We start from the raw sequence: 11,134 nt of genomic DNA on the forward strand, positions 1-11,134 counted from the left end.
TATCTTTTTCAGAGACTTTATTATGTACTTTCCAGTTGCAAAATTATGAGAAAATGATTATCTTAACTGATTGTTGCAGTGGTCAGGGCGACAGACTGACCCACACACTTCCACTTGGCTGCACACACACACACACACACACACACACACACACACACACACACACACACACACACACACACACACCTACCAAACATCTCATCCACGAAACTAAAAATCACAAAGTACAAAATAAATTTCAGATTATATGCATGTTAATCGTTGGGTAAATTTACAAACATCCTGGTCCGTGAGAGTTCTTCCGTCCAACACCAGCGAGTGACAGGGACACGCACAAGCCCTAACACTCCAAAGAAAACACATCCCTTCCCCCCCATGGCTGGAAGACACACCCCTGCTTCCCTCCTCCAAACACAACAACATAAACTCAAGCCAGGGGCCGCCTCACCCCAGCTGCAGGTTTCCCACATCACGAATGAGGTATTTTTCCGATCTCTCGCTCTCGGACGCATTCTCCAACTTACGCTTGAGGTTAACGCGTGCATTCTTCGCCCCAGGACCCTCGCAGGCTTCAGGGAGGAGGTCCGCGCTCTCCTCGCTGTCTGTCGTCTCACTGAGGTTCTCCCCGCCCACCTCTCTCGGTATGACATTGTGTTCTTGCAATTCTAAGTGTCTGTGCTGTGTGGGAGGTAGCATCACCCCAGCCTGGTCCTGCTGGCACTGGCCGAGAGCACCGGTGGCCTTAGAGCCGTCCACAATGGCCTCTACCTTGCTAGTCCTCAAATGTGTGTTTTCCCAGACTGGCGACACACTGGCACTCCCTGATTCACTGTCACTGTAATCCATACTGCTGCTGTGGCCGTCCCTGGAGGGCTCACTGCCTCGCCACTGCCCACTCATACCACTAGTCTTGCTCCTGGCACCACCGCCGCCGCCGCTGGGTAGGTCAGGGTGCAGCTGTGCATCACCCCCAGCAGGTCTTGGAGGCAGGTTGTGTGGGCCTGGCAGGTGGTGTAGGGAGGGCCTGGCAGTGGGCTGAGGGGGGCAGGTCCTCACGCTGCACTTCGGAGCCCCAGATTCCGTGTCAACGTCATCTGGAGGGAACAAAGATGAAGATGTCTAATGATCTCGTAAAATTGTTTTTGCAAATAGGTACCACCTCACTCAGAAAGCAGGTACCTTAGACATCCAGGTAATTGATCCCTTTTTTTGTACACCACAAACCAGGCCAGCTATCCCACAAAGGGTGACCTAAACAAAGCATCACACACACACACACACACACACACACACACACACTTAACCACATCCCCAAGTGGAGAGACAGTCTTATGGAAAAACCTCTTACTACACCCAAGAGGTACACCACAGCAAGCCGCATACATACATACATACATCCTTTACCTGTGAATAGGAGATGTTCGGCCACAATATCCATGTACTCATCAATGGAGAGAGAGAGCACCTGCAGCATCTCATCCAGGCTGGGCATTGGCTGCATCCCCACCTGCTCTGCACTGAAGGAGGTGAGGCTGTACCGGTCTGAGATTCCTCGCCTCTGACACTTGTTCCCTTCCCCTACAAAGCTGAGAGGAGAGGCAGGGTGAGGGGAGGGAACAGCTGGCTGGATCCTGACACCTGAAGTACACTATATCAAAATGAGGTGGAGAGCTTAGGTGAGGTGAGGTTTAAGATGCAATGCTGCTGATGCTTGGGTCCATATTTTAAAACACTTGTTCTCTCAGCACTACTATTTTCAGAGGGAAGTTGTTTTGGTCCTCTTCTCCTCACCTCTCACTATCCTAAGCAGTGAAAGGTGGTGTTTCGATGCACTCTCTCTCTCTCTCTCTCTCTCTCTCTCACAGTACCCTAACATGTACTTTTTGCTATATATGATGACGAGTGGCTGGACCAGCATGGTGTGGGTGAACCCTGTTATCGAAACCAGGTTGGGCCATGGGAGGCGGGCCAGGATGAAGCCCAGCATGACACAGGAGGCAGCAATCTGTGGGACAAGGATGGTTCAGGAAAAAACGACACAAGTTTAATCTTTCTTACCAAATCAAGGAACTTCCAGATAAAAGAATGATACAGAGACAATACACAAAATGAGCATTATCCCTTTGAAAAAATATAAAGAATGAATGTTTTAAAAATATACACTTTAATATTACACTGGTTAAATTAAGATTAGAAGGGCATCTGATGGAGGTACTGACTAAGTGTTCAAGTGTGTGTGTGTGTGTGTGTGTGTGTGTGCGTGACCAAGCTTCCTGTGCTGTACCTGAGCCAGCGTGGTCTTGGGAGGGAAGGCGCAGGTGGTGGCCAAGTCACACACGAACCTGGCCCATTCCTGAGTGACGGGAGGCGCCCTTACACACTTGAGCAGCACAGTGGCGTAGTCAAGAACTGAAGGGAAGGGCACAAGATTACATAGGATTACAAAGAACAGCCAAACAGCAAGAGACCTTAAGAAAATTTCATCACTAAATATTTGTAATAACATGCAAGCTGTTCCTGACACAAAGGCACCGGTCATGTCAGCAGATAAAGTATCAATCAAGGGACGCAGCATCACTGTCTCACTTGTAGGGAGTGCCACGTTGCCCCTGAGTGCCGCCATGATGTGTCCAATGGTGCGTACCACGTGGCCGTAGCAGTAAGTGTCATCTGTGATCCAGCACGCCTCCGTCACTGTCAAGATACACTCCCCCGGCTTGAACCTGAAATAGACGCATGGTTACACACTGAGAGGGAAGAATATCGACTTAAATAAGAACATAAGGGCATAAGGAAATAAGGGAAGCTGCAAGAAGCCATCAGATTTACATTGTGCGGAACATACCTACTTTTTTCCACCCATCATCCTCCTCTGATCAAAATATGAGTTCCTGGCACTGTAATATTGATGCCTTGTAATTCTCCATTTATCCTTCGCCTTTTTTCCCCCCTAAACATTTAAATTTACACCATTATTTCCATGGTTAATGCTCTTGTAACTGCATGTCTCCCCCTCTCCTAAAGCCTTCCTGCACAAAACTTTCTACTACCTCTCTCCTCTATTCTCTCCACCTGAAGATAAAAGCATGTGAAGCAGCAATCAGGTCAGTACACACCTGGTGGCCAGCAAGACAGCAGTGATGCCAATGAGCTGCAGCTGGTTACAAGTCACCTGCTCCATGCTCAAGTAGGCTTCCACAATCTGCAAGGCAACACCAACATAAGGAGACAGCTGCTGTGAGATGCGCTGGCTCTTGTTTCACGGACGGACAAAGAGTACCAGTTACTAATATGACCACAGCAATGATACATGTTATCTGGAACAGAATCTGCCTATCAGGACCTTCAGGAAGTCCACAGAAATTATCTAACAAAACAAGAGCAAGATAGAACCTGGCTATCTCTCAGCTTCAGGAATATACATAAGGAGATCCAGAGAATTCATCAAACAAAGCCCAGTGTTCGGAAATGCTTTGTTCTCTATTTTCAAAGGCCACAGAGATGATTAGCCAAGTTCCCAAGAAAGTTTTGCCCATTAATAAGATAGAAAGATCATTAACCTGTCACTAGAACCACAAAAAACACCCTTGAAAACTCATGTAACTTTATCCGTGAGCCTTTGAAGGTCGAGGTAAATCACAGAAGTTTCGGAATATGATACAAAACCAGAGCAGGACCTGAGTGGCAGCGTGGAGGATGTGGGAGGAGTGCAGCCTGATGTTGGCCACCTCACACAGCCAGTCAACCAGGACGTGGTGCACGTGGGGCGTCACCTGCTGCTGGTACCGGAGGGCATAGTACGTGCGGGAGGGGGGGCTGCTCTGGAGGAACTCACGGATCTCTGGCAGACCTTGGATTTGAGGACATCTGCGGGGAGGAATGTTTATCACTACCAACAGGATTATAGATACTGGAAGGAAATACTTATCACTGCCAACATGATCTTTGATACTAGGGTAGTTTTTCTGATAAGGAGACTAGTGTAGGGTAACAAATTGCCTATAAAGGAAATCTATCAATCTATCTATATATCAGGCTGGCAATCCCACACAGGGATGGCCTAGACAAAGCAACACAAACTCATTCACAAATCCTTCGCACTCTTAGCCACGTCAGCCCCTGGTGGAAAAAATATCAAATACAAAACTATTATTCCTACACCAGACACACCTACCACAATAAATGCAGCGAGACAAGACTACTCACAATAAGCACAGTGAGTCCTGAGAGGCGATTAACCACTCACTCATTCACTCACTCACTCGCTCACCTTGACGTAGCCAGGAAGTGTGAGAGGGTGAGTGCCGCTGGGTAGTATCCGGTGAGGCACATCTCCCGCATGTCCCTGATTGCCTGCAACGCAGTCCAGGTTGCCCTCACGGTGCCTCTTCTCGTACCGGAAGCGCCAGTGGAGAAGCCGCGCATGGATGTCCCCCTCCTCCAGCGCCTTCTTCACCCAGTTGATCTCAAAGGCATCCGAATGGCTCGCTCCATCCGGCACCACCTCCGAGATGCGGCTCAGCACACGGATGCCCCACGACGCTCCCTTCAGCTGCAGCATAGACAAGTGTGAGACAAGTGTGAGATGAGCATGAGACAAGAGCAGGATAAGCTCAGAAGACACACAAAGCATGGGTGAACCTAAACGGTGATCCTATAGGTAGTCAATGGAGAAATAAAGTGTTGGATATAAACAATGAGAAGTGTTTTCTTGTGATTATAGATACATAATTTAATTCACTAAAGTTTAGCAGTAAAGTTCAGTAACAGATACAGCTTTACACACACATTTTCAAGCTGATGATGACACTGCTTGCATCCACCTAGCAGACTGCACACTCAAAAAAATATCACATTATGAAGCTAGGTATTAACAGTCAATAACAGCCTATCTTTTTTTTCTGCACATTCCTATTTCTAAATGTAATCAAAGTGTTAAGGTTTCCCATTCAAATGTAGGTATATTTTTTCAGTGTCCTTGGTATGATGCTAATAAATCATCTGAAACTATTAACACACATGCACACTTGGACACACACACACACACACACACACACACACACACACACACACACACACACACACGAGTAATTTGTGTATAATCTATGTTTTTTTTGTTTTTTTTCCTTGTTATGTGAATTCTCTACATGATCTTGCTATTCTTTGAGTTAAACTTTATACTTATACTGTGCAAGACCCATGTTCTGTATTTTTTGGGGGTAAAGGCTGAGCACAGAAATAAATACTCCATTCTACACACACACACACACACACCTGGACAGACGCACACACTGATGAAACTTGACATCCTCTAGCTCCACACTTTTGCTCTTCCCCCGGCCAGTGGACTCGAAGAGCACCTTGTCGTTGAGTCCCAGGCGCAGCTCTGGCATGCCCGACAGGTACACCCTCATCTTGATGCTGCCCACAATCTCACTCCTCAGCACATTGCCGTTTGAGTTTGCCTGTGGGGGCGGACAGAGGTGCGGGGGACGGTTAAGCAAGGGGATACTGGAGACATCACAGCAGCATTAGTGCCCATGATAACAGTACAATCAGTCACGTGAAAGACTTCAGTTCATGCAGACGTGATAATTTAGTGCAAATTTAGAAGATGTAGAAGAGAAAGATAGGGTAAGTAAATAAAGCAGGAAGTGAAGTGTTAATTATGCAGGTGTCACAAAAAAAAAAGACGACTGATTTAAGTTATGTGATAATCGTACAGTTAAAAGAGAAAGGCAGGGTGACTGAAGAAAAAAGTGCAAAAGTCTAATTTTTTTTGTTCAACTTGACTAAACAGAAAAAAAATCAATAACATCTTCTAGAAAGGTAATAGCTGATCATAAAACCAAGCATTATAACATCAAAGAAACTATAAAAACTCCACACACACACACACACACACACACACACACACACACTTACCAGCAAATTAACTCCCTCTATGACATCAAGAAACACCTCGTTCTTTCTGTACTTGATGCCTTCAGAGCGCCAAGACACAGCATTGGTCACCGCAATGGGAGGCCGTGGTGCGATCTCCAGCTTGTGTCCCTCCTGTGTGATGTACCTGAGGGTGGCAGGAACATAGGAACATAAGGATTGGTGCAGGAAGCCATCAGGTGTACACAAAGCAGTCCATGTATTAAATATACCTGCCTATTTCCACTTATCACCTGTAAATAAGTCTATTCTTCTCTTAAAGCTCTCTCATTCAGCACAAACAACATGATTACTGAGTCTATTCCATTCAAAAGAAGCACAGTGATTTAGACAAAATCCTCCACATACAAAGTTATATACAGAATAATTTTTAGCCTAAAGAAACAAAGAATAAGTGAAGGTTTTTAGATATACGGTGATTAGAGAGAGTTTTAATTAGGCAGGGACCTAATGGTGGAGCTGAAGTGTCCTATGGGATATAACACACACCCACAGACAGACAGACAGACAGACAGACAAAGAAAAAGAAAATAAACAAAGGGAAGGTTTAAAAATATACACTGATTTGAAGGTAATGAAGTGCCCTACAGGATAACACAGGGATACAGACAGACAGACAGACAGACAGACACTCACTCCTGCAAGATCTTGGTGTCGGTGGTCTGTGGGTAGCCAAAGTCCAAAAGTTCATCGAGAAGTTCATAAATTATCACAAAATTATCACGAATGCTCTCCTCCTCCAGCTCCTGTGAGAGAGAGAGAGAGAGAGAGAGAGAGAGAGAGAGAGAGAGAGAGAGAGAGAGAGAGAGAGAGAGAGAGAGAGAGAGAGAGAGAGAGAGAGAAGATAATGTATAGTTAGATATGATTCCTTTAGTAATACAAATTATACAATTTATTCATTCAATTTATAATACAATATACATACTACTACTACTACTACTACTCTTACTACTACTATTACTCATCCACTACTATTATCATTACAGTTACTACTATTACAACTACCACTGTTACTCCTCCTCCTCTACTACTACTACTACTACTACTACTACATGTCTAATACAGCTGCTATTACTACTACTACTACTACTACTACTACTACTACTACTACTACTACTACAATACCCCCTCTTACTCCCAACCCTGCTCTTAATACTACTAGCACTACTACTACCACCACACAACTGTTCCTACTGTCACTACTGCAACACCTTCCCTATCTTATCACCACCACCACCACCACCACCACCACAACCGCACCTTGAAATACTCCTGGGCTACAGATACCAGCTTGTGCAGGAAGGAGAAGACAAGGGTTACGTTGGCGTTGATCCTCGTCGCTGACACTACGTACAGATTGCTGACCTTAACGAAGCAAAATGTGGCCTCCTGGATCTGTGGGTGGTACAAGGGCATGACAAGGGTGACCTCAGTAAATTCTCAGGGTCAGTAATCAGGGTAGGATGGGCTTGATAAAGGGATGAGAGTAGATGGTCATGCTGAGGTCATTAAGTGGTACAGGGAGCATAACAAAGGTGACCTAAGCAAATTTCTCAGTAATCAGGATAGGGCATGAAATAATGGGTTTAAATTTGACTTAGAGATGCAAAGATTAAGTCTGAAGTGAATAAATAAAGACTAAAAATAAAATTATCAAATAAAATGTATACGAGAAAGAAAGAGAGAGAGAATCAGAGCAGCCGGTACCTGGACAATGGGCGCCATGTTGCCGTCATCCTCCCGTTCCAGCACAATTGGCATAAACTTCTCTATGACGCCCATGTCCACATCACCGCGGTAGTTGCGAGAAATGAGGACCTGTGGGAGAGACGCAGACACTTGAAAACACTTATAAATTTCATCGTACTTGCCAGACACACTTACAAACACTTAGAAGCTTCATTACATTAGCCAGGGGGAGACACAGACACTTGAAAACACTTATAAACTTCATCGTACTTGCCAGAAACACTTAAAACACTTACACACTTCATATCTGCCAGTCTACAAAAAGGGAACAGACACTTGAAACCACTCACACACTTCATCACATTTGCCAGACACACTTAAAACACTTAACACACTTCTTATCTACCAATCTAACTACTGCAAGGGAACACAGACACTTGAAAAACACTCTGGAGATCATTCTATTACATTTGTCAGTCCATTTATCTATCTATCCATCCCACACACACTCACACACACATACACACACACGTCACTCACGCTCTCAGCCCCGTCAGCCCCTGGTGGGAAGAGGGTGTCACACATAACTCCCTACACCCTTTAAGTAATGCTATAGAAAAATATTAATGATGTACATGAGACAGAGAAACAATAATTAAAATGCTGAGAAAACTTTATCATATATACAAACAGCAGGGGGACACTGGTAATGGTGTAATGATAACAAGACAAAGACTATTATCATCTTGTTAATATGAGGGATAGTGATAATTAGCGTATGGAAGGCTGGAATATTAATACGACTAAGGTTTCTGGAGTATACGTCAAATGTACACAAGAATAACAGATGTATATGAGCCATACTTGTACGTACCTTGCCTTTTACGTCCAGAATGTAGATAGCTGATATAGACATGGTGGCGGCAGTGTAGTAGTAGTAGTAGTAGTAGTAGTAGTAGTAGTAGTAGTAGTAGTAGTAGTAGTAGTAGTAGTTTTCAGTCCTTTACACACTGACCTACAAATACAGAAATAAATAAATAAATAAATAAAATTATAAATATTTGGACTTCGCGGTTCTCTGTCAGGCTTGGTTACCCGCCAGTCTGCCCTCATCACCCGGCACTGTTCTGTCCGGTGGTGCTCCTCGACGCCATCACCCCGGCTGCCTGTTCATGCTATTGTGGATTCAGTTCAGATTTCCCTCCTTCCTTCCTGTTTGGTACATAACACATCCACGTCTTAGAAACATGCTGCTGCCTGACGCGCCTCGCCCGGTCCGTGCCACCAGACACTACAACAAGATAACGTCCCTAAAGGCACCGCACACGGACCGGTACAGAGTCAGTGCAATTCCCACCATGGTGCGAGCCATCAATCAATAGTCCCTTCTAGATTAGACTTACCGTTAGGATTAATGTTAAGTATTTCCCCACCCCCTATGTACATTTTCAGTTTGTTAACTGCCTAAATAATAAACCGTTTATTATTATTATTATTATTATTATTATTATTATTATTATTATAGCATGTACAGCCTGTGGGTAGCTGATCTTACGGTGCTGGAGACATGCTGCTTCCAGGTCACCTCCTGACTACTGATATGTGTGTGTGTGTGTGTGTGTGTGTGTGTGTTGCCTGGTAGGGTGAGGGTGTTGGTGGTGGCTGGGCGGCGGTGTTGGTGGTGGTGGTGGTGGTGGGTGAGCAATAATAATGATAACACGGGTGAAATTTTAATGGATTTTAATGAATTTAATACCCATTTTTTACAGTATAAGAATAATAACACACAAAAAAAAAGATAAATATATGACAAGTAATATTCTAGGCATTGCACAACATAAACAAATAAATAAACAAATGAGTGAAAAAAAACATATCAACAAATAAAGATATATTAAAAGTTTTACCCACTGGTTTTGAAAAATGCCAAACACACAGGAACTCTAACAAAAACAAACAGATACCACAAAATAAAACGAAAAGAAAAAAATACCTTTCCCAAAAATTCTAGCCTTCCCATCAGTCCCAGGTAAACACGCACATCTCTCCCTGATTTCTCTCTTATTTCAGACTTACCCCTCAATTCTGAGTGCGGCCGAGTGTTCCTTCAGTATTTCGTGCTGCGTGCGGGTCTGTGGCAGGTGTACTAGAGGCGCTATCACGAAAAATAAAAAGGTAAACACTGACAGCTGCCCACCGCCATGTCAACACTTCCAGCCTGAGGTGGTTCCAATATTATGTTTTTTGCTATTTCTTCTATTTCTTGATTTTTTTTGGTTACTTTTCATATTTTATTGCTTGTAAAATTATGTTTGATTGAATTATTGTATTTTCTTTTACTAAAAAGACCGATTTCTAATATCATAATTTTTTTTTTCTATTCCTTTTATTTCCTCTTTTCTCGTTTGATTTTCTATATTATGTTGTTTATAAAATTATGTTTGACTTAATTATGATGTTTTTTTTTATTTGGTTTAAGAGTTCCAATATCATTATTATTTTTTCCCCCTTTAATTCCTCCCTTTCGTTCTGATTTTTATATTTCACCGTTGTTAAAATAATGTTACTGAATTATGCTTCGCGTACATTTTCAACACACACACACACACACACACACACACACACACACACACACACTGCATAAGCATATGTACAACGAAAGACAAGGCAACACACACACACACACACACACACACACACACACACTGCATAAGCATATGTACAACGTAAGACAAGGCAACACACACACACACACACACACACACACACACACACACACACTGCATCACCATCTGTACAACGAAAGATATGGCAACACACACACACACACACACACACACACACACACACACACACACTGCATCACCATCTGTACAACGAAAGATAAGACACACACACACACACACACACACACACACACACACACACACACACACTGCATCACCATCTGTACAACGAAAGATAAGACAACACACAGACACACACACACACACACACACACACACACACATACACACACACACACACTGCATAAGCATATGTACAACGTAAGACAAGGCAACACACACACACACACACACACACACACACACACACACACACACACACACACACACACACACACTGCATCACCATCTGTACAACGAAAGATATGGCAACACACACACACACACACACACACACTGCATAAGCATCTGTACAACGTAAGACAAGGCAACACACACACACACACACACACACACACACACACACACACACACACACACACACACACACACACACACTGCATCACCATCTGTACAACGAAAAATAAGGCAACACACACACACACACACACACACACACACACACACACACACACACACACACACACACACACACACTGCATCACCATCTGTACAAACGAAAGATAAGACAACACACACACACACACACACACACACACACACACACACACACACACACACACACACACACACACACACTGCATCACCATCTGTAC

At 43.9% G+C, this 11,134-nt stretch overlaps 2 protein-coding genes across 3 annotated transcripts in view; both read right to left on the bottom strand.

The window, feature by feature from the left end:
• Positions 1-4,425, bottom strand: LOC135091285 (cyclin-F-like). The gene is made up of 8 exons (XM_063988775.1): positions 4,271-4,425; positions 3,678-3,867; positions 3,117-3,202; positions 2,587-2,723; positions 2,285-2,409; positions 1,881-2,005; positions 1,405-1,586; positions 1-1,094 (listed from the first exon to the last, which is right to left on the bottom strand). Exons 1-8 carry the CDS (start codon positions 4,423-4,425, stop codon positions 445-447), a joined length of 1,650 nt encoding a protein of 549 aa, XP_063844845.1. The 3' UTR covers positions 1-444.
• LOC135091286 (AP-1 complex subunit mu-1-like) overlaps positions 4,271-11,134 on the bottom strand; it is a 9,069-nt gene continuing 2,205 nt past the window's right edge. Inside the window, exons 1-8 of one of the 2 annotated variants that reach the window (XM_063988776.1) lie at positions 9,709-9,857; positions 8,507-8,647; positions 7,651-7,761; positions 7,204-7,338; positions 6,580-6,689; positions 5,926-6,070; positions 5,275-5,465; positions 4,271-4,552 (exon numbers count right to left, since the gene is read on the bottom strand). In XM_063988776.1, the coding sequence (XP_063844846.1) occupies positions 4,549-4,552; positions 5,275-5,465; positions 5,926-6,070; positions 6,580-6,689; positions 7,204-7,338; positions 7,651-7,761; positions 8,507-8,548 (738 nt within the window). In that variant the 5' untranslated portion in view covers positions 8,549-8,647; positions 9,709-9,857 and the 3' untranslated portion in view covers positions 4,271-4,548. Of the gene's footprint in view, positions 4,553-5,274; positions 5,466-5,925; positions 6,071-6,579; positions 6,690-7,203; positions 7,339-7,650; positions 7,762-8,506; positions 8,648-9,708; positions 9,858-11,134 lie in introns of those variants that run through there. The other variant, XM_063988777.1, reaches the window with a different exon arrangement.

The sequence above is a fragment of the Scylla paramamosain genome, chromosome 37 (assembly GCF_035594125.1).
Source record: "Scylla paramamosain isolate STU-SP2022 chromosome 37, ASM3559412v1, whole genome shotgun sequence".
NCBI lineage: Eukaryota > Metazoa > Arthropoda > Malacostraca > Decapoda > Portunidae > Scylla > Scylla paramamosain.

Bases quoted from the DNA above. Each gene is read 5' to 3' on its own strand.
- LOC135091285 (XM_063988775.1), bottom strand. From the start codon at position 4,425: ATGCGCGGCTTCTCCACTGGCGCTTCCGGTACGAGAAGAGGCACCGTG. The intron at 3,203-3,677 runs GTCCTGCTCTGG...GTTGCCTTGCAG, and splicing joins TCCTCCACGCTGCCACTCAG to ATTGTGGAAGCCTACTTGAG. The intron at 1,587-1,880 runs GTACATGTTAGG...CTCTCCTCTCAG, and splicing joins GTCATCATATATAGCAAAAA to CTTTGTAGGGGAAGGGAACA.